Here is a 23,754-nt window from a genome sequence, read left to right on the forward strand (position 1 = left end):
ATGAGAGAGGGAACGGGGTGCTGATACGGATGAACTACATCAAGAAGGTGAGGAGTAACCCCATCCCTATTTATAGAGACGAGTTGTCTGTGTAACAGAAACTACAAATAAGGAACTTGAATTTCATCTACTGCGTGTGTTAATTGTCTCAGAGTTTGTCTGTACAGACAGTTTCAACCAAACATAAACATAAGTACATAGTTATTCTATGATAAGGAATAAACTAAAGTTGAATCATATTCAGTTTCTATTTTCAGGTTTCATAGAACTGATAAAAAAGAAGTGAGAACTGCATTGTACAGATAACAGTCTGCATAATAGCACTCATCAGTACAAAGTGTAATGATTGGGCAAAACCAAACATATTAAAGAACTTCATCTCTTATTCGCTTATAGTCTTAAATTGATGCAAGTCAGCAAAAATGACCCTGTAATGTTTCTCGAAGTCTAGAAAGTGTCCAGGATCTGTAACGTAAACAGCAACAATGACTTGTGTGATAACTGTACCAACTGTGTGCTGTATACAAAAATGCTCTATGTGTATTCTGCCATGCTGGAAAAAGGCAGTACTGTCGCCCAACTGCAACTGAGCTTGTTTCTCCAAAGAGGAAGTGCAAACAGGAAGTCAGTCTGAGCTATCCGTCACCTCAAATTAAAGTTATAGAACGGAATGCTGTGAAACTCAGACAGCAGAATAAAAGCAAACAAGATGGGTAAAATAAAAAAATTAATAAGTCAGGGAATGTAATTAGCTGTTTAAGGGCGACTCCAGAGAGACTATGATTGGTTTGTTTTGACAGTTCTGAATGTGCCATGCAGGAAATGACGCTCTCCTCGTGAGAAAACAGAATAGGTTTCATGTACTGCGCCCCTTTCTGTAACTCAACATGAGCACTGAGTATGCACGCACATTATGAATGCATTTATCAGGAGGAGAAGTGAGAGAAGCGTTGTATTTTAAACCCTGGTCCAGTGAGGATCTGCTGAGCATGCATGCATTTTTATTCAGCAGTCAGACTTCTCACTTGGGAGCTGCTTCAGTCTTCAGCTGTCAGCTTCCAAACAGCCCCGCTGGATGAATTTGGTGTTAACTATCTTGCCCAAGGTCACCCTGAGGGTGGTTGTTGAGGGATGTGGGGAGCAGAATTACTCACTCTGCTCACAGTTTTGTCTCTTAGTCTGAGGATCCAGTGATTTTCTTCTGCCAAGCTTGTTTTTACAATTAAAAAACTGAAAAACAAACAACAAAAGAAAAAAACTCAACCAAACTCTGTCAGAGGAATCCTCACAGCGGTGGCAAGGCATGAAAATATGTTAAAAATCCAGGATTTAATTGCCAAAATCCCCGAGTCAGACTAGTGAAAACCGATCGCTTCATCTTTCTCATCTCCTCTGTTACAGACCTGTACAGACCCGAAAACACGGCCGTCCTTCCTGGCAGATAAAACCATGGAGCCCGCCATCAAGTACATCAACAAGAAATTCCCCAGCATCGACTTCAGAGGAAACATTGTGAGTATGACCACAACGTTTGAACAGGCTTTATTTATTTATTTTTTGCTTTCACGATCTGTTTTGTTATGATCGTCAAATTATCAATTTAGGATGTTGACACAAAAAGGTTTGTTTTGTTTGATCCACTGAAAATATTATGACAAAAAAATGTTTTCACTTTTCTGTTCTCGTAAGAAAAATCTGTTATGACAGTTGTGTTGAAAAAGAAATGATATTTACTTTGTTGTTGTAACTGACGAATATCTTCTGATGTCCAAAAAACAAATGTGTTATGGTGAGATTGTAAAACTGCTGCTCTTTGAAGACAAACTCTGATATCTCCATATTATATTTATTTATTTGCTTCATTTAACGAGTAAGTCCATCAATTTTACACATTAAAGTGTGTTTACAGGTCTTGCGGAGGACTACGTGCAAAGTGAAAAGCGGTATAAAGCCAGAGGAAGGGGCACTTACTTATTATCCACTTATTATCCACCTCCAGTAAATTGCATTGTGGGTAATGTGGGTCCACCTATGGAGAGTCATTATGGAGAATTTAAAAACAAATGCTCAACACTGATACAGCAGAAGCAGATATATCGTCTTCTTCATTCCACACATTCTTCTTCCTCTTCAAAACATAGCTCCTACATCACCCACAATGCAACTGAGCCACTGAGTGACATCACTGGAGGCAACTGACTAGATTTCAAGCAGCTTCTTCATCTACCTGCCCCCTTGTATACCTGACCAGCTCTGAAAAGTTCTCTTTACTTTTTATTTTGCAGCAACATCTGACCAGCATACAGCGAAAGAAATCTGAAGTGTTGGCGGCCATGTCAAGCTACTATGACTCTTTCATGGATGTCATCGAGTTCAGGGTGATTCTCTCTTTTTCTCTCTTTCTTTTTGCTCATGTTTTTGAATGTCAGATTTGTTTTGTCAGCGTTACATTGTATGTGCGAGGACCTTCAGCAACAGCAGAGGAAAAACAGAAGCACAGCAAGAGAAGTGTCGACATTAACCAACAGTGAAAGAACAACGAAGATGAAGAATAAATATACATTATTCTAAATATAAAAATAGATATTTGCATTGTTTACTCTCCCTTCTCTCTTTCAGTTTGCATCTGATCTCCTATTATACGGATTTTACAGAATCCATTTCCATATAGAGCGGTTTATTCTGGTACAGGAGAATAACTGGTTCAGACAGTTAGCTCACCGCAGTTTGTTACACCTCCCTTTACATTTGCATATTTCTGCGATGGAGGTCGCGGCCAGGCCGGTGCATCATCTGTGTTGGTTAGATTGAGAATAACACAGTCATGATGTTATAGAAATATGCAAATGTGGGGTGATTATCAGGCTTCAGGAACTGATGAAACTCAAAACATCTGAGGAAATCAGAGTAGAAGGTTAACACAATTTGAATGTCGCTGTGTTGTCGTGCAGGCCTGTATGTTTCTAATCTAATCCCCCTTCTGCTCAGGACCACGTTTACGAGCTGCTGAACACCATAGATGCCTGTCAGTGCTTCTTTGATATTGTAAGTATTCACTGCGGGGTGTGTAATTGTTTTAAGTCAGGGAGAGACATCAACGTCCGCTGAAAATCTGACAAGCTCTCACTCATTCCTCCACTTTTTGATCATCCTGACGCCGCTGCTGCTACTATGCTGTTTACTCCCTCCTGCTACATACTGCAGGATATGCCGCGTCCTCACCCCCGCCTCCTCTCTCCTTCTGTTCACTTTGTCAGGTTTTTTTTTTTTTTTTTTATTATGATAATTAAAGTGGCACCTCCTGCCTTCTGCAATATGTATATCCTGCTGTGTATTATCGCAGCAATCTGCACAGTTAATGCAGGCCAGCTCAATCTCACACTATTCGGATATATTTGGAGAGAGAGCGTCTCTCAGCGCAGGACACGTTTGTCACAAATGTCTCCCCAAAAAAATAGCCATTGTTCTAAAATACTGAATATATTTTGAACCACTAATCCTATTCATCTGCAAAACTCACTTGAAGCTGGGTTTCTTAGCTCTGCAGTGGCATCAGCATTGATGCTTCCAAGAAACCCAGTAGTTTATTTCTCTGGGCCGACGGTTAAAGCCGAGCTATTTTTGTTGTTTGTGTTCAACGGATGATGTCTTTCTCTAGCAAGCGGCACATTTGCTTTTGATACAGTCATTATGAACTTTTGGTCCGTAGATGAGGTATAGGATGACACCTGTTTCTGTCTGGAAATTGCGTCCATTCCCAGACAAAGAAAACTTAAAATTTGGACATTGAAGTATCCTGTCTGAAATTTAAGGTTCTCCTGATTAAGATACTGTATTATACTGCGATAGCAATGTCTTTCTTTAAGGTGTCTGTATAGCTCTACTGAATCGACAGCATGTTCTTTGTTTGATGAGGCTAGTAACTTGTTCTGGAACAACTGACTTTAACTGACATTTTCATTTCAGTCAATCAACTTTGACTTCACCAAGAACTACCTGGATCTGATCATCACCTACACTTCTGTTATCATCATGCTCTCTCGCATCGACGACAAGAAGGCACTGGTGGGCATGTTCAACTGCGCCCATGAGATGACCAACGGAAGCAGGTGAGAAAACATGAAGCCTTTGCTTAATGTGTGCTGAAGTGAAATTGAAGACGGAAGGATGAAGGATGAAGGATTTCCAGGTTTTCCATCTACTCACCTGTCGTTCAGTCAACAAAGGGCTGTTTTTGCTAAGAGCAGCTTTCCAGCCTCGACAAACACTTCATTTAAATGCTTTAATTAAATGAGTTTCCACATCCACCACTACCGTTATTTCTTTGACCCTCATAATTAATTTTATTTTGCTACACACATTGAAAGATCACCACTAACCTTTTCTGACTGCCAAGAGGTGTCCTGACATTTTGAGTCCACCGACTTTGCATGATATTTATTTATACTCTCTCCTAAAAATGCAGGATGCTTGTCTCAATCTGAGACGTGAGCAGGGAACACAAACGCATCCATTTTAATGTCACATTTGACTTTCACAGCACACACAGTTTAGCCCCTCGAGAGGTAAACAGTCTCCGCTCATCATTATGTCAGCCACCAAAAAACAAACATTCATAAAATGAAATACTTTTATTCATCATAAAAACCCCTACTGACACAGTCAGCTGGACTGACACAGTGCTGGCCATGGAGTATTATTTATAGTGCCTTGCTTCTTCTCTATCTTCGTATCCCTGCACTGATTAATCCAACGTTGTAATGAATCCTGCAGTGACCCCTCCTACCCACGACTCGGCCAGATGTTCGTGGAGTACGAGCATACTTGGAAGAAGCTCACGGAGGAGTTTGGCCCTCACACAAGGGTAAGCTCAGCATGTTACTGTTTACTTGTGAGTTAATTTGAAGAACTGATAAATTCTGCAAACTGATAAACCTCCAGTTTGACGGATATTTCTTAAATTGAATAAATTGGATTTAGGAAAAGTAAGAAAGAAAAAATAAAAATAAAATGAAATAAAATAAAAGACTTAAAACAACCCAACATCAGTTTGACTGACAGTCCCTGGAATGCACAATTGAAAATCATGAATTAGTAAAAAAATAAATTATAATGGAATAACCGTTTCTGCAAAAAGTACCCTTTATATAAAGGACAAAGGTACATAAAAAGTTGATATCTTTTAATTGAAAGGTAAAATGGTGAATGGTGTTTCCAGTCTACAGACTGCTCAGAGTGCTTTACAGCACTTGTCACATTCATACACTGATGGCTGAGGCCGCCATGCAAGGTGCCAGCTGCTCATCAGGAGTAATTTGGAGTTCAGTATCCTGCTCATGGACACTTCGACTTGCAGCTAGGGGGAGCCAGGGATTCAAACCAATGACCTTTTGAATATCAGACAACCTGCTCTTCTTCCTGAGCTACAGCTGCCAAGGTGAACAATGAAACAAAGTAAAATAAATGTTAGGCTCAAATTAACTTACAGCAGCAACATTTTGATATTTTTTGTTCATGTTCACATATTTAAAAACAGAACATAAATACTAAATAATACACTCTTCTCTTTGGTCTTGTGGAAGCACCATGTGCTTGTTGAACATTTCATTCCAAAACTATTATTATTATTGATTTGTGGCTGTAATGGCCTCCACTGTTTATGAAGGCTTTCAGCACAATTTTATAACCTGGCTGCTGGGATTTTCTCCCATTTAGCTAAAAGACCTTATCATCAGAATCACCAGGGGCTTTGTTGGCCACGTTTTCTCATACCGTCAAGCTCTCTTTGTTTTAGCTGCCAGTACCCAGTCAGCTTTGATTGGTCAGCTCACAAATGCCTTACCCAGCACTGCTTACAACCTCAGAGCAGCGGTGCTAAATCAATTCTTACATTTAAAAAAACCAAAAACCAAACCTGACATTTATTGTGATGTCATGAAATCACAGAATCAAATGTGGGACAACTAATGAGTAGTTTTTTCTGAGGGAGGGATGAGCTTCTGCTGCCGACATAGACCTTTCTAATTTTCAAGATGTTTTACATGCACAAGAACATACTGTATATAAAACACTGTAGGAAAACAGAAAAAGCATCAAAGGTTTAAGTTAAAGGATAGACTGTGACAGTCTCTATACAAGTCAGCTGTTCTGTATGTGGTAAACAGTAAAAGTAGTGCAGAAATAAAAATATGTTAGAAGAATATGCACAGATTAAGATGGATTAAGACATTACACACTATTGTCTAAAATATATGTACTGCAGAATTAAGACATCCCCTAACTGGAACTAAAGGGTCTACAACAAACCATGACAATTAAACATAACAGAATAAAATGACATACAATTAAACACTAATACTGTTTTATATAAATGACTTTTATTCAGGTCTTTAACACTGGCAGATACACCGGTCTGTGTGGTGGATCATAAAATATGCCCGTTCCAGCTTTTGAAGTGATGCCATCTCTCTGTGTCTCTTTCATTTTGCCTCCTCTTCCGTCTCTGCATCTTTGCGTCTTCCTCACTGTTTTTTTTCCTCCCTTTTCTCTGTGCCTTCATGTAGTCGGTGACGTCTGCGCTGCTGTCTCTGAGGATGGTCTACCCACGCAGGAACCTGCCAGCAGAGCAGTGGCGGAGCGCCCAGCTCCTCAGCCTGCTCAGCGCTCCAGCTGCCATGATGGACCCAGCCTGCTGCAACACCGTGAGTCCGCCCTCCCATCACCTCTGCCCCCCATAGCTGTCTCAGAGGGGAGAAAGAGGGAAGAAGGGTGGTGGCATCTACAATATGCTTTTTTTTCCAGTGAGGTCAGGCACAGAAATGAGAGAAGAGGTCTCAGCCAAAAGATGCAATAACAGTGTATGTACTGTCATGAAGGTCAGAGACAGCACTCTTAACATTAGTAGCTCTGTGTCCCATTTTCCCTGCCCACCCATTATAGCACTATCATTTAGAAAGAGATTTATTTTATTATGTTTTGACCTTGCCGCTCCTCCGGGATCTTTTATTTCGAGACATCTCCTGTTTGTGCACAGTTCAGTCCAGTGTGCAGTCTTCGAACACGACCATTACCGCCCCTTGATGAAATGTTACGATCCCTTGCCCATGGCTTCCTCATAAAAGAAACACTAGTCCGGCGAAGAAAGGGACCCCCAGGCTATTTTTCTCATGAAAAGATATATTATATATTTGAAGGGAAATCACAGCTACTTATTTGAAGTCCACAGAGAAGAAGGCCTCCAAAGCTGAGTTATTACACGCACTTATTCATTGTTTGCATATTTAGAGAGGATAATTGATATTTTCCATGAAGAAATAATAATGTTTATAACCAAAACTATTTTTTTTTCTTCTTTTTAAAACGTGGGACAAGATTAAAGCAGCGCTGAAGATCCTGACGGCCTCAATATAGTTCAACTGAAAGGATGATTTTTTACGCCGACATAGGTTCACATGTAAGGTTGTAGTGAATGTGTCTGTGCTGGCAGTTAATACGCATGTTGTTCACCGCAGATGGCATGTGAATATCTGTCTATGGAGGTGATGGAGCGGTGGATCATCAGTGAGTATTATTCATCCTGAACAATGTCTACCTCTGTTCATTTAATGGAAATGCCAGTACCTGCTGCATTTGCTGTTCTAGCTTAAGCACATTTCAGACACACTGACATCATGCATGGAAAAGCAGAACTACACACAACAGTCTAGAAGGGGGTATTATTACTCATGAAAGAATCTACCTTCAGAGGCGCTGCCAGTACAAAATGTTCACAAATGACTGTGGGCATGACGGGAGCACTGTGTTATCTGATTTTAACCCAGTTGAATTTTGGTTAAGTTAATTTAACATTTCACATTGACTTGAAAACTCTGACACGTGAGAGGAAAAAATAGATGTGTAATCCGATCATTGACTGTATTAACCCACACAGCACAGTGGTGTGTTCTCATGAATGTCGCTGACTGTGCCCCTCGTAGTCGGCTTCCTGTTGTGCCACACCAGCCTGAATACAAACCAGGCGTCCCAGGAGCTGTGGAAGATGGCCCTGCGAAGCGGCCTGTACCTCACCCTCACCAGAGATGAGGTGCTCAATATACACAAGGTCTCCGAGGACCTCTTCGACGGCATTAAAGGGTATGTGAGCTGCACCACTACGGTCCACTCTCTCCACGGTGGGAGAAATAGTCCCAGTTGGTGGAAAAAAAAAAAAAAAAGATTAAAAAGCAATGGGTGTAAAATAAAGCGCCCTCTTATTTCAGTAAAAAAGGAGATCATATTATAGCAATGGATTAAAGGGATCCTATACTGTTGCACACCTCTCATCTTTATTGCTCATTTATTCTAGATATAAAGGACTGACTCTAAGATACAGATACAATAACAACAAAATAAAACCATTTCATTAAAAAAAAATGTTACTGTTATCCATGTACGTATAGCATAACGTTGCAACAATAGTGAAAATATGTAAGAATTCAGGGGACAGCATATCACCAGGTAACTGCTTCTAACTTTAGCTGCCAGTAGCTAGTTAGCTCAGAGGGCGGTGCAGAGCGTGGGGATGCTGGGAACTCTGAGCAATGAGGGCACGCTGGTGTTTACACTGCTGGCACAGGAGCTTTGGACCGCCAAGGCTAGCTGGTTAGCTTGCTAAGTTTAGCAGACATCTCTGCAACATGACACATATCGTTGAAACTGTTATGCCGTCACTTACTGTTGTTAACTTTTATCAAACTTTTTAATATTTTAAAGTAAATTTCATACATATGCATATATAGTTGGTAGTCAGTATTGATTCCAAAAACCGCCATATGAACTGCTGAGGCTGCATGAGCTTCAAATGAATGTAATAATAAAATTAGCTTAATCATTCTTCAGCAATGTCAACATTTCAAAGAAGCAAATGTAAAAAGTAATAACAGTTGTTAGTGTCTCAGTGTAATTATATTTGAAGATGAGGAACGTTGATTACAGACTCGAGGTTGGATAGGAAATGTGATGGTGATATAATGCAGAACAAACGAGAGATCACAGTAAAGCAATTACTGATTACAGTGTGAGATTATATCCCTGAGCACTGGGATCAATGACTGCTTTTTTTAAAAAAAAATTGTTAATAACCTTCTAATTGTTTATTTATTTTTTTCAGATATAGCAAGAGGATTGCAGACATCAAAGAGTGTCGTGAGCATGTGATAGTTAACTGGTGAGACTGGCAGAAAACTAAACAGTTTTTTTAACACTTTTGTGTCACAAATATTAATGTACGACTTGGAATTGAGCTGCGAAAATGAAACTAAATAAACATTTCCTGTGTTGTTACCAGTGGAGTGATGCACAGAGAGCGGAGGCAGTTTCTGAGAGGAGCGCTGAAGGAATTATTCAATGTCCTGGAGGATGAACCCGGACTCCTGGGACCAAAGGTAGAAGTGGAGTAATGAGCGTGACACAGCTGCGTCTGAAGAATTCAAATCATTTTTTTTTTCCTGCAAGTTCAAAATTAAATTCTAATCACTGGACTTTTCACAGCAGGAGGGCATTCCTTTGAATGACCCTTCATTTCATAGTGATCAGGACTTTTGCCGATGATAGCTGAGAGTCTCTCCTAACATTTCCGGTTCTTCTTCTCTGCTCTGTGTGTCGACCAAACCCCCAAGGCCCTGTTTGTCTTCATGGCTCTGTCGTTTTCCCGTGACGAGGTCCTGTGGCTCGTCCGGCACTCTGAGAACATGCCGAAGATAAAGACGCCCGAGGACTACATTGACAAGTAGGTCATAGGTGCAGAGAATATAAACCACCGTGCCATGATGATGTGTAATAATCTGGCAGCAAGTTTATTTCTGTTTTTTTTTTTCTAGTCAGATGGCAGAGCTGCTGTTCTACATAGAGAAGTTACGAGGTCTGATGAGAAAGTGCAGCTATGTGGTTCAGCGCTACCATGTCCAGTACCTGGCGCAGTTTGACGCCTTGGTCCTTAACGACACCATACAGGTACCTGTAGATGACATGAGCATAGGTACACATGCAACATAAAATCCTGTTGCCTTGTGCTTTCATTAACTGACATGCTGCATGTGTCAGAAAGACGGAAACCAGCAGTGTTTTTTATTACTGAATACATCTCTTATCCTCCTTCCTGTCCTCTGCAGAACATATATGTGTGTCCAGAAGAGGAGTCGGTCCTGATGAGCTCGTTCGTCTCCACCCTGTCTGCTCTGTCAATCAAACAAGGTAATCACAAATCAAGGCTGCGGTAGAGTTTGTTTGTATGTAATTTGCCTCTATTTAAAACTGAACAAAAGAAGTTTGATTTGAACAATGATGGATTCAATTCTACTCTATCAGTGGAAAACAAAGAGGAGTTTGACTTGAGAGCGCTGAGACTGGACTGGATGAGGTTGCAGGTGGGTGAAAATTGTCTCATTGTATTAAATATCAGTAATAACTGTAATGAAGTGAATAAATGTAGCCAGTGTGCCTTCCTGCAAACCACAGATATGTTGAAACTTTCATTTTTTTTTGTAGCTTTGTCTATTGAGGTTCAGTTTTCAGTCTTACGTTATGTTACGTGACAACCCTTAGTTCATGATTTGGTTAGCAATAGGCATAAATACCACTTGGTTGGGATTAGGCAAAGATTTCTTAAAATACGGTTTCACACCTTCTATGTTGAAAATGTTGTCTCAAACAGTGGTCTCTGGCTCTACAGCCATCTTATCCCAGCATGACAGCTGAATTTGAACGTAATATGACACATATTATAGAAATGTTGATATGATACTTGTCGTATCAACATACAAACGTATCTGTGGTTTGCAGCAGTGTACCATGCAAATATTTTACTGTGGCAGCAGGGCCGTTGATATTGCCCAAGTTGTCATTGTCAGATTATGCAAATACCACCCTGAGGTTGTGGTTGTCTTCTGTTTCAGGCCTACACCAGCGTGAACAAAGCCCCTCTGCCAATAAAGGACTACGTGGATTTGCCGAAAGTGATGAACATGATTCAGTTTCACACCAGGATGGTGGACAGTTTGGACGAACTCCTGTATGAGACGTCTGAGTTGTCCATTCTCAGGTCAGTCTCTCCCCTCCCCTCCTCTCCTCTCCTCTCCTCTCCTCTCCTCTCCTCTCCTCTCCTCTCCTCTTTGAGGTTGAGTTTGAATTCTCAGACGCTTTCCTTTTCATTCCCAGCTTCTACCCGCGTGTCTTCGAGAAGATGTTCAGCCAGAGCAGTGAAGAGATGACCATGAAGCGTTACCTCATGGCCTTCCCCTCTGTGTGCTCTCAGTTCAGCCTGTGTGGGCACCCTCTCTGCCCAGAAGAGGTCAGTGTTCAGTCATTTGCTGACCAGAGTGTTAATCGCCACAACCAGTGTGTTACAGTCTAGATGAAGTTTGTTGTCTGGCAGTTTGATGTCACTAGCAGCAAAACATTTTCTTCATTCATGACAACCTTTTTGATTTTACACCCTGATACACTAAGGAATTCTGTGATTTTAAACAATATCCAAGTTATACCCGCTGATTGAAACTACCAGTTACATAGTACACAGTAAATTAAATGTAAGTAAGGGAGCTATGAGAGAAAATATGTGCATGCACGTTGATGACATGAGATGCATTTGTTCTGTGCCTTCGTACACACTTAACCTGTCCGTATGTGCACACTCACACCGACTGCACTTTGTTCTGTGTGTGTGTAGATAGAGGCAATGGAGAAGAGGAGTCTGCGCCTGTGTGTGACCTTCCTGGAGCAGATAGCCAAGCAGACCAGCACTGTTGTGTTGGAGATATGTGCTGAGCAGTGCAACCTCAATGACCAGGTGATGCCCGAGTCTATTTCAGGGTTTCAAAAAAACAAATTATCTACTGCAGATGGATTCCACCAAACTCCATCTCTAAATATAATCACACCAGTCACGGTTTGCCGTCACTGGATTTAGCCGGAGGCGGAGAGAGACAGGACTTGAGAATTTGGGTAAAACGATAAGACAGGTCTGAAACTCTGGGGTTGATTAATGTGGTGCGGTTTCTCCAATTCCTTAAGGGGAATATGACAAACGTGTTTACTTTTTGAGTGCCTCTAATGCAAATGCAGTCTCCCATGTCTGTCTTTGAGCACGTCACCCAATATCTGCTGGGCTGAATTCTTCTCCCCTCTTTGTTCCCCTGTCCGTCTCTGCGTCCACCTCTTTCCACTTGATAACCCCGCAGCTGCAGCCCAAACACTGTGCCGAGGCCATCAGCGCCGCTCGCCACAGGAAACAAAAGAAGCAAGTGCCAAAGAAGGGAGAGGTCCTGAAAGAGAAGCCGGGCGCTGAAAGCCTGAGGAAAGACCGGAGCGTCGTCACCAAGTCAGCCTTGTTCTTTTTGTTTTCTCCTGATTATTACCATAACTTTCTCTCCTTATCTCACTCCGCTGCACCCATCAGTGATTATACAGGCCTGGCAAAGGGTTTGAAAAGTGAGCTCAGTCAGTGCATCCCTGATTTCTGGAGACATTCAGCATTATGAAGAGCGCTCGTTCAGGTCAAAAGGACAGTTGAATAAACATTCAGCGGCAAATTCTGATTTGCAGAGGTGAGAATTAGTTAATGCAGTTCATGTCGGTAGGAATATTTTAATATCAGCTGACATTTTTTAAATGATTTCCGTCACCCCACGACACCTGCCTTAAGCGATCAGTCTGACAGGATTCCACTCTTCTCGCCGACAAAGGCGTTATTTATTCCTAACGTTATTACCCTTCAAGTTGAATCAGCCAGAGTTGACAGGTATTAAATCAAGCTATTCAAAATAAGGAAACAAAACGCCTCAGTGTCTTGAACGAATCAGTTTTACTGGAAGGCACAATATATGTCGCCGTTTTTTTTTTATCATTCTGATCGTACGCTTGTTTAAAGCCACAGCCAGAAAGCTTGGTAATTAAATCTGAAGAAGTCTCTCCCTCTCTCTCCTCTCAGTTTTCCTCCCTGCAGCCTCACTCTGGAGATGTTTGACAATCCTCCAACATGTTTATTACCTTATTTGTCTGAGAAAAGCACATCCATACTCACTGTCAAAATATTTGCCCTGAGATCCTAAAGAGGAGCATCCTCCCTTCTCTGTCTCTCTTTACTCCCTTTATCTCCTAGTGTGGACAAGATGCATCTGATGCTGACAGAGCTCTGCTCCTGCTACAGCCTCTGCACTGACTTCATCGTCTTCGACCACATCGTCGTCCCCACAGAGTTCCTCATTTCTCATCTGGAGACGCGCCTCTCTGAGTATGCTTCACTGGGATATCTTTGTCTTAATAAATTGTGTCATGAGTCCTGAAGGTGCAGGTAACAGCCCCTGGGGTGACATGTGCAAAGACTTCTGCTCTCACCAGAAACTCGTGCACCAGAGGGTTTTTTGGTTTTTTTGCACATCATTTCAGCAGCTCCACAATTACTGTCAGAAATCGGATAATTACTGACATTCATTGTGTAAGGAACATTTTGTTCATGTTGTATTGTTTCCTCTAGTCGCGTGTGTTAGTGTGCTGACATAATGCCACCATTTCTCCGTTTTACACTGCCGACTTTATCCCCAATTGAACGATCACGCACAAACAAGCTGCATTTTCTCCAAGTTGTCACTCACTCCCACTTTTGTACACACTCCTCCTGGTGATTACGGAATCATTTGGCACTTGTCTCTCCCTAAATGTCTCCTCCATCACTATGATGAACATTGCTTTTACTATCTGATTCCTCTGTGTCAGGCTGCGTTGCACCCACTTGAAACCAAAGAAGAGATCCATCATGTTACTCCCTTGCTCTGTGTCATTTCAGAGCTAACTGTTATTTAGATTAGCGATTGGTACCAGGGCAACCTGATGTTTTCTGTGTATATTCCCTGCTTAGTCTCCATGTCTCAGCTGATGATTATCTCCCTTGTCACCCCAGAATTAGCACCCTTTGGGTAGCGACACACTCGCAGCGATTGGTTCTTCCGTGGCCAACATTGTAAATACAGACTAGTCAGGGACAGGAAGAGAGATGGTGCCCGGGCCCTGACAAGAAATAAATAGATTTGGAGGGAAGCCCTGGAGCAGTGAATGTGCTGACCTAATGAGAGTATAGTACCATTCAGCCATGGCTCGTTTAACCAGTTTTAAGGTCCCATCTGTCCACCCTCGGTCCAGTCTGGCCTGGTGATAACTGCCGTTGGTTAAACATGTTTCTCCAGGATCATCGTGAGAATGGCCAATTACAACCAGACCACCCAGGAGATAGCCCGTCCCTCGGACCTCCTGGCAGGATTAAGAGCCTACACGGCCAGCGTGCAAAGCCTCTCCAGCTACATCAACGTGGATGTCACTCGGCTGGTGAAGAATGTCCTGCTGCAGCAGACGCAGCCGCTGGACTCCCGTGGAGTGCAGACCATAACGACACTCTATACAAACTGGTGCGTGTGTGAATCGTATCCTTTAAAACGCATACATCCAAATGTATACCGCACCGATGCCATACAGCAAGAGGTAACCCTCATGAGTCATGCATGCAGACAGCAGAGCAAGTTGCACACACAAGAACATCCTCTTGGTTTCTGTGTCTCTGTCATTTCCTGTCTTTGTCTCTCAGTTTCTTTCTCTTACACACTCATATCAGTTGTGTAAAAGCTGGTTACAAATTTCTCGTTTTTTATTCACCTCAGGTTCCTGGAGAGTCTCTTGCGTCAGGCCAGCAACTCCCTCATCATTCACTGTCCCGCGATGCACTGCTTTGTAAACCAGACGACAGAAAACGACCCAAATTTCAGAGCAGAGGAGTTTTCAGATGTGTCAGGTCAGCCCCAGAGCTTAATTTGAGCCATTTTACCTGCAGCGTGAGTGAATATGTCAGTAAGAACCTCAAGGAACATTTCTCACAATTAAGTCAGGGGTGCTGCTTTTTGCACATTTCCCCTAAAAAAGGAGAGAAAGACTGCAAAGCTTAGTATCCAGAGCAACATCTCTAACTTTTGGGAGAGGTTCACCTTCAAATTGTACAATTTTTGACACTAAATTCAACCCAGTTGCCAAAATAAAATGTTGGCATCTTACGTTACTGGAAAGCACACGTATGTTTAAATTTGATCACGTCATTTCATGCTCACATGTATATGAGCTGGCTATCATGCCGGGGGGGTGGAGTAGAAACTGGTAGCGTTTACAGCTGGGCAAGATGGCTGCGAAGCCAGAGACCACTGTTTGAGATGGGGTTTTTGTAAAATTTGTAAGCGTGAAAACCACAAGATATTCTTTGACGAGATGTTGGGACATTTTCCAGTTGTTTTTGCAATGACAAACCCTTTATTTTAAGTGAAAACGTGTGAAAGCTTTTTCTCACTTTTACCATAGTGTTTTAGTTTCATTTTATTCTTTTGCCTAAATACAACCAGACCATAAGCTTTTTTTCTTAATGATTAAGTAAATGAGTGTTGGGCTATTGAAAGCAAACATTAACTGAAAACAAAACAGAATAGTTGGCAAAAAGCATACACTGCCAACTTTTATTCCGGCGATTTGGTTACTTATTACATGTATTTGAGCCCCTGTAAAGACGTGTGGGTGTAAATTGAAAAAAAAGTTTACCGACATAATTTTTTCCACTAGAATGTTTCCATGACAACTTCAAGAAGGCGTCAACGAGAAGTTTTTTTCTACTTCTTGCGGACACGTGGTCTTCCTACTGACAGAATCCTAAAGTTCCCCTGTACTCTAAAGTTTTAATGATCACAGTCCCACAGATCCAAAAGATGACTTGCTCTGTTCAAAAAAAAAAAAAAGCACAACTTGCAGATCTCTCTCGCTCCTCTGACACCACATGCGGAGGGAGAGCTGTTGCTCAAGAGGATGTGGAGCTTGTTACTGTGGTGGTGTGTGGTGTTTTTCTTTCACGCTGCCTGTCTCGCAGTTTATTCTGACGCTGCCTGGCTAATGTAAAGCTCGGTATTGCTTATCGTCTCCCCCGCTCGTCTGTCCCTGCCTCGTAGCTGTTCCAGCATCACTTGTCTCTCCTCCACACATCCTCCCTTTCACGACTCCACGCTTCCTTGTGGGAGCACCTCCTTGTGACTGTATTAATGCCATATCCAGTCCACTATAGATCTAAGCTGATGCACACATGAACAGTATGGACACCTACGCCGAGAAGATGCATTCATAAGACAGCGCCCTGGAGACTAGCGCACTTCAACAGATGCCCCCTCACAACGTCATCATTATTGTCTATATTTACTCCGTGCTGAGGTATCTGCCTGCCTGACAGTGACTCACTCGCCCATCCATTAACCACCTCCAGTTTTAACCACACACATCCTTATCCATCCATACTGAGGAAGCGATGTTTCACTGAGTGAAAGGTCTTACAGCTGGAGTGGCCTCTCTCTTTTATTGATTCAGCCGCACACACACACACACACACAAGTCAAATTTATTCCGTGTCCTTTTTATTTGCGTCGGCCGCAGAAAGTCGTGCTTTGATTCACATAAAAAACACCTCCGTGGAAACAAGCACACACATCTCCACTCGCGCCTGCTTCCTGTTGTGTATTTCTTGTAAGCATGTCTGGCTGCTCAGCGTCACCATCAGTTTAAGCTTCTGTTGATCCCCTCAGCCCCCCTCCAATCGTCATCCTTAAATTATTCATGTCACCTTTTTGAACAGAGTTACAGGCCCTGGCTGAGCTAATTGGTCCATATGGCCTGAAGTTTATGAGCGAGAACCTGATGTGGCACATCACCTCTCAAGTCAGTGAGCTGAAGGTACAGTATGATGCAACGGATGAAATGAATTTCCCAGGTTACTTTGATGAGAACTGAGTTTTAATTTTAGCCCCACAAAGGCACAATAAGTTGTAACCCCTTCATTTTTTGCCCTAATTATCTTACACTCCCTTAAATCATTGCCATGTAAACCAACCCACATAAAACCTAAAACATCAAAAGAGGCTAACATATTTCACATTTAATGGATAGTTTTCAACTCATTTCAAATCAATTATCTACCAAATTATTTCAGCTTCCGCACTGATCTTCACTAGCTTGTTTAAGAAAAAAAAAATATGTTTAAAATAATTTTAATTTTGCATTGTGAACACAACTTCAAATTCAATCTAGTGCAGAAAATGAATGATAAAGAAATGACACCATTTCTCACTTTGCCGGGAAAAAGATCATTTTTGTGCCTCAGACTTATCTTTTATCTTGTCAAACTCCTTTGAAACAGTTGATACTCAAGAAACTTGCTCGTGCTGCTGTCACGTCAGACTCCCCACTTTGACACCTATGATTGAAGTGAGGTTTTGCAGCACCGAGGCTCTGAACTTGCTGACAGACAGCTCTGTCATGGCCGTGACCCGTCTCCATATACTGCAACTCCCACCTGAAGGTGGTTTTTATCACTTATTTCTCTCCTGTCTCTTCCATCAGAAACTAGTGATTGAGAATATGGACATCCTGGTACAGATGAAAAACAACTTTGATAAGCCAGAGGAAATGGCCAATCTGAAAAGGAGGCTGACAGGTGAGAAGTGGAGAGGGGAACGTGGGAGAGGAGGGCTGAAAAGAAAGGGAAAATGATAAAAGCCGTAGAGAGGGAAGAGCTACGGCAGAGAGAACAAGCAACAGGAATGAGTACGCCTAATATAGATAATTTCAACACTGACTGACGAGCACAAGAATACATATCTTCAGTAAATCAACATAAATATATTGCACAGGCTCTTGTGTTTCCACTGTTTCTAGATTAGCATTCTCATTTTCTTAGAAACCGACAGTATCAGAAAGTAATCTAAGTGCAAATAACCAGGCGAGATACTTCAGAATGAGGATTTTACTTGCCAAGTGATTGCCAGCTTGTCACACATTCACAGACCTTGATTTGTACCAGAGCACAGATCCAGCACTTCACAGCAGTGAGCCTCTGATCTGTTTCCTTTCCACACCTGTAGGTGGAGAGAACGTGCTGAAGAGGATGACCATCATCGGGGTGATCCTGTCCTTCAGAGCGATGGCGCAGGACTGTCTGAAACATGTAATGTCCGGCAAGATGTGGTGACAGTGATGATGAAACTGTTTGGAATATGGAGAGTGAAAATGAAGAGTGAAATTCATTTTTGGGGATTGATGAAGACAAGGTTGTCTTACAAGCATTTCTGAAGCTTTAAACTGCATCTCACAGTCTTCATCAGCAGTTGGAGTTGTCCTGTGCTAGTTAAATGACTAATATTCGATGTATATCACCTCCTGCTGTCAGGTAACTTAAGTTCAATACCATATGATGTCATGTGATAACAAATTAGCGAAGTCCATTAAATGCAGTTGAACGTTCTGGAAGAAAGCTAGTGAGTGGACCTTGACTTACAGGTTTCTTTTTTTCCCTTTTCTTTGTTGTCTTTTAAGCTGATTTTAAAACTACTTTTACTTTAATCTGGTTGTCAGAATAAATGTTGGGAATGTACGTTTCTGCAAACCACAGATATGTTGCAACTTTATGTTCCGTTAAGTTCAATTTTGAATGTGATGTTTTGACAATGCTTTGCTCAGGTTAGGTTAGGTTTAGGCACATAAACCAGTCGGTTAAGATACTTTGGCTTTAAATGCTTTTGGTCGCCAAAAACTCGACCGGACATAACATATTCAAACACAGCTGGGACTGTCCCTAAGGGCTCCTTTGAAATATCCAGTGGTTTCGCGGTTACAACTGTTGAAATGCAGTGCTGAACTACAGTCGCTAGCTCGGCCGCCTTCGTGGCTGTAACCCCAGCACTGTTGGCACCACATGCCAATATGAAAGTCAGGGCATAAACATGTAATGTGAACGTGATATGTACAAACGTGAACGTATCAGTGGTTTGCAGAAACACTAATCTGCAACATTTTATCCTGGGAACTGGACTTGACCCAGAAATAAAGATTTGACAGGTTATTGTCCAATCAGCTCTACTGCCGATTCAGTATTGATACAGTATCAGCAGAACCAATCTTGAAGGAAACTGACGACTTGACATATAAAGGTCTTCCCTCTCTAACATTGTGTTATATGATCCTGCAATTTAGATCCTGCTGAAGCACTGCCCGTACCTGATGGGGCCCCTCGAGTGCCTGAGAGACTTCATTGTCCCGGAAGATGACATCAAGGTAAACCACAGCTTTTACTCCACTTTATGGCAGCTGCACTGTAAAAAGAAGGCATCAGTATGTCGAGATCCCACAGAGGATCTGGAGCACAAAAATCAGGCTTTCAGTGTTCATGAATCATCCCGTCACAGTTTATCAACAGCATAGTAACAGTTTATTTTCCCAGAGCCAATATTGTGGGAGAATGTAGGTCGAAGGCATACGATCATATTTACATTCATCAATTTGTTTCAACGTCTGAGACTTTGGGGAATTGACTGATCCGAGTTTAGGAAAGCAGAATGTGCTGGAGTACAATGTGCGGCAGAATTTCATCTGTTTAGCAAACAGAGAGTGTGCAGCAGATCTGAGCGGGAGGCTTGCAGAGGAACACAGTTTCTCATATTCTCCAGTACCAACCAAATTAAATTCCTTATCTCCCTCCGGAGCAATCCATGTGACTCATGAACTGCCCCCCTCCCTTACTTACGTCTGGCCTCTGAGTGAGGCATGACAGCCGTGCCACAGCCGGGGCCAGGATAACCCCAAAGACGTCAGCAGCCCACTCATGCCTCCGTGAGAGAGAGTCTGATCACTGCTGCAGCTCTGCACTCTAGACCACATCAGTGGAAACATTCTGCCCAGACAGGCCGACCATGCATGAAACCAGAAATAGAGCGAGATCAAAACCTGTGTGTCGAGACAAAGACAACCACCGCCACTGATTTAGTGTCACTCCTCAGAGACTATGTCACTTTTTCACGGCCGCTGCATAAAATGCAAAACCCAGATCAGCCATCCTACTGGCTGGGTTTTGTGGTGTTTCTCTGCAAGGGGCAAAACACTGCAACAAAATGATGAAACATTAAATGGTGCATTAAATTTGAATTGCACTTCATGTCCGCATTATGCAACTGTTCTCCTTTAATGCTTTATGACTTTACAGGTGACTCTAAGCGTCTACGAGCTGGCGTCTGCTGCAGGGTTGGCATGCGATATTGATCCGGCCCTCATCGCAGCTATCAGCAGCATGCAGACAGGTAACACCGACACTGTTAGTGCCAACTGTTGGTTATCATCACAGGAGAGTTCTTTCATCTCTTAATGTTTCTCCTTTTTAGATAACACGTCAGTGGACGAGGAGTACAAGCTGTCCTGTCTGCTGCTCGTCTTCATCGCCGTGTCCCTGCCCACCCTGGCCTTGGACCCCAACTCCTTCTACAGCCGAGAGCATGGCGGTGCATATTCATTCATTCATTCATTTCCAGCTGCTGCAGACTGCTTGACAGTAATTAATCTCAAGACAACCCCTGGACCAAATACTAATCAGTACTTCTTCCAGTCATTACTTCCCAGCTGCTGATAGTGTCTAAAAGTCGGTTCCCCGCCCTGAAACAGGAGGCGCATTAGCATCCCCGTGTATCATACTTTCCAGTCTGACTGACGTGGTCTGAAGCAAAGTATGCTGGTTAATGAGAAACACGTTTCTGTAGAGAGACCTTTGTTTACAGATAACTTCGGCTGACGTGCATTGATACAGTTACTCTTGGCATGTGGCCCTGTTGACCCTAACCGCTTGGCTCCGGGCCTGGACCGAAGCATTAAGAGCAGCGAGCAAATTGCCCGAGATTTCTATCAAAGCACGGGGTGGCGTTTGTCTCTGATTATTTTCTTTTCTCTATTTTCCATTGGCATGTTTTGAAATAGGTTTGACCCGTGAGCGTTTACGGATCATTAAGTAATTTTTTTCTAATCGCCTGGACCATGGAAACATCCTCTCTCTGGCTAAAATTACAGGACATGCTATTAATTTCTTTCCTGTTTTTTTTTTGTGTTTTGTTCTCTCAGGCCACAACAATAACGTCCACTGTTTAGCTGTGGCCATCAACCAGGTGGCTGCTGCCATGTTCACCGTTCAGGGAAAGAACATCGAGCAGCACCTCAAAGAGTTTCTCCTGGTGAGTTACCTCTAGTCAAGGCTAATCAATACCAGGGATCAAGAAAATCTATAGGCTAAAAATCTGTTGTGTTCAGACATTTCTTCTTCCGTTGAACTCTGCCTGCAATGACTGTTCAGAAGTTGACAGTGCTTCTTATTGTGGGCCAGCAGAAAAGTTGAGAAGGACAGATTTACTAAATAGTTTCACAGAAAGACAAAGATGATCTCGGCATTGTGCGACATAATCAGAGAAAAGCCATACATGTAATACACAAGGGGTAAATGGTTTTCTCAGGCCTACAAGTCTGACAGTATTTCAGCTAAAGAGCTTTTTCTCAAGAGTCTGCCAACCTTTGCCTCAGCTGAGGTCGAGTCCTCCTCTGTAAAAAAAAAAAAACAAACAAAAAAAAACGCTCCAGTTGTTTGATCTTCTTAACGTTGTGTTGCTCCACAGATGGCCTCCAATGCTCTGCTTCATCTGGGACAGAACACGGAGAGAGTGGACTTGAAAAACCGAGAGTCCGTCTACCTGCTCCTACACATGGTGAGCGGTGCCATTAATCATGTGTTTTAAGACATAAGTGAGTTTATAAACTGACAAATGGAGAAAAAAAAAAACCTGTGACCCTTCATTAATTGAGGTTTTTCTCTTTACAATAAGCCTGCGGTGTCTTCTGTAACGGCTTATTCCTTATCTTAAAGCACCACTGAATTAATCATTAACAATAAAGTCATTAAGGGCATCTTATAAATCCTTCATAATAAGTGTGCATACTTTGAAGTGGAACTGAAATGTTCAAACGAATGAAGAGGTCTTTACCATGAGAGCCCACATTAAAGTCAGTGCAGAATTAAAGGTTTGAATCAACAACCGGATCAAATCCTCAACATATAATAGTCATTTGTGTTGTGGAAAATGTTTATCATGCAATTATAAATGTAAACATATTAAAAAAGAAAAAGTCTCACTAATAAATCTCATTAAAATACCAAAACTAGGAATGACTTGATGTTAGAACAAGACTGATATTAGGTATTCCTCTGTTTTGTGTCCAAAAACAATTAAACGCATTAATGACTTTTGCTGTTGCTGTGGATGACATGGTCCTGAATTACATGTTCACTGCAGTTTAAGTCTGAGTACCACATACACCATCCTGCTGCGCTAAATACTCAGTAGCACACCAAATGTGTATTAATCCACAGCTGAAAATAGTCCCCCAAAAATGCTAAATTCCTTTCCTGTTTCCTGTTCCTGTTTCTTATGAAAACGTGCCTGTTTTTTGTCTCTTAGTGGGATTTGTAAAAGGTTCAATATCTAAAAAGTGGTCACCTGAATTTATACTCCTAACAAATAAGCGTATCATCTGCATAACAGCTAAACTTCCGGTAGCGAAAGCTGCCATTAGCTTGTTGAATCAGTTAGCAGTGAGTCTTGTTGTTTGCACTGCTAACACAGGAGCTTTGGACCTCTGGGAGAAAGAGGCGTCCAGCCCACAGCTAGCTGGTTAGCATGCTAACTTCATCAGACCTGCAAAACAGTACATAGATGTCAACACTGTTATTTCTTCACATTCTGTTCATAATTTTAATTAATTTCTTCTTATATTTGCACATTTAACAATAAAACAAACATTGATTTACTCTAGTTTCTATGTTTTAACCCTTTCACCTCACTTCTCTCAGATTGTGGAGGAATCTCCGTTCTTGAGTCAGGACATGCTGGAGAGCTGCTTCCCATATGTTCTGCTCCGAAACGCCTACAGAGAGGTGTACAAGTCCTTCGTCATCACTCTGGGCTGAAGGCTCAGTCAATCACTTCAAACCTTTAACCTTTATTTATCCAAGGGACTTTATTTTAATGTGCAAGCATGTTTTTTGCTTTCATAACCACTCAGTGTCTTATTCATACAGGTCATTCACACCTGGTTAACCGCAGCCTAAGAGACTTTCCTGTCCTACTTAGAGTTGATAATGCTTCCTGTGAGTCAGCCCTCATTGTCTCACCATTACATTTTATGAAAAGTAGACTTGCTTTAATCTGGCGGTATCACTGTGTAGATTTGACTTCAGTATTATTACTAAAAGTTGTTCAAATGCAAGTCAGGCATATTCTCTAACATCCCCTTTTGTATTTTTACTGTGCTGTGTGAGACAGTATGTCTCTGCCGTGACATGTTTAGAATCAAACCACATGTATGAAGGTTTTTAATAGATTTGTGTATTAATAGTTGGTGTTTAACATGTTCTATGAATAAAGATGATAACAATATGCTGCTTGTTTTCTTATTGCTCTATATCCAGCGAGTGCCCCCTCGTCTATTTGCAGTTCATCCTCCACCCTCGATACCCTCCCAGTCTTCCTCCCTGGATGAGAGTCCTCTTCATTTTTCATGTACAATTTAAATGATGCACTCCAGTTTTGCAGAACCGAAAGTGCTCCTTTGCTAATTTTAGAAGACGCCCCTTTAGTGATTTTTAGTTTGCAACCACCACTGTCCTTCTGCTCTTCCTTTATTTTCCATTTTCTTCAGCCTCCTCCTCCATTCTCACCTTGTTCTACTCTGCAGCTAAAATGTGTGGTTGCCACACTGGAGATATGGATGATCACATCCGTTTGCGCACAGTATGTGTGTGCATGATGGGACCTTCTCACATGAGAGCACAAGCACCTCAATTCCCTC

General features: G+C 42.0%; 1 protein-coding gene and 1 long non-coding RNA gene across 2 annotated transcripts; one reads left to right on the forward strand and one right to left on the reverse strand.

Annotated features, from left to right (window-relative positions):
- nckap1l (NCK associated protein 1 like) lies at nt 1–23,342 on the forward strand. The gene is made up of 31 exons (XM_037101219.1): nt 1–47; nt 1,402–1,512; nt 2,286–2,378; nt 2,989–3,045; nt 3,967–4,109; nt 4,774–4,864; nt 6,564–6,701; nt 7,512–7,560; nt 7,977–8,133; nt 9,149–9,205; nt 9,326–9,422; nt 9,657–9,766; nt 9,858–9,990; nt 10,149–10,230; nt 10,345–10,403; nt 10,932–11,077; nt 11,194–11,326; nt 11,705–11,824; nt 12,216–12,355; nt 13,136–13,267; nt 14,217–14,435; nt 14,685–14,815; nt 16,679–16,776; nt 17,443–17,536; nt 17,964–18,046; nt 19,072–19,152; nt 20,078–20,171; nt 20,253–20,369; nt 20,980–21,089; nt 21,525–21,614; nt 22,757–23,342. Exons 1-31 carry the CDS (start codon nt 30–32, stop codon nt 22,871–22,873), a joined length of 3,300 nt encoding a protein of 1,099 aa, XP_036957114.1. The 5' UTR covers nt 1–29; the 3' UTR covers nt 22,874–23,342.
- LOC119021163 lies at nt 19,096–21,543 on the reverse strand. The gene is made up of 3 exons (XR_005075496.1): nt 21,422–21,543; nt 19,622–19,821; nt 19,096–19,190 (listed from the first exon to the last, which is right to left on the reverse strand). It is a non-coding gene; the product is annotated as an uncharacterized LOC119021163 (long non-coding RNA).
- Nucleotides 23,343–23,754: the final 412 nt, after the last annotated feature.

Source organism: Acanthopagrus latus, chromosome 6 (assembly GCF_904848185.1).
Source record: "Acanthopagrus latus isolate v.2019 chromosome 6, fAcaLat1.1, whole genome shotgun sequence".
In the NCBI taxonomy this organism is placed as follows: domain Eukaryota; kingdom Metazoa; phylum Chordata; class Actinopteri; order Spariformes; family Sparidae; genus Acanthopagrus; species Acanthopagrus latus.

Excerpts from the sequence above, each read along its gene's own strand:
- nckap1l (XM_037101219.1), top strand. Across the intron at positions 10,404-10,931 it reads TGGACTGGATGAGGTTGCAG|GCCTACACCAGCGTGAACAA; the intron begins GTGGGTGAAAAT and ends CTTCTGTTTCAG. Across the intron at positions 11,825-12,215 it reads AGTGCAACCTCAATGACCAG|CTGCAGCCCAAACACTGTGC; the intron begins GTGATGCCCGAG and ends ATAACCCCGCAG.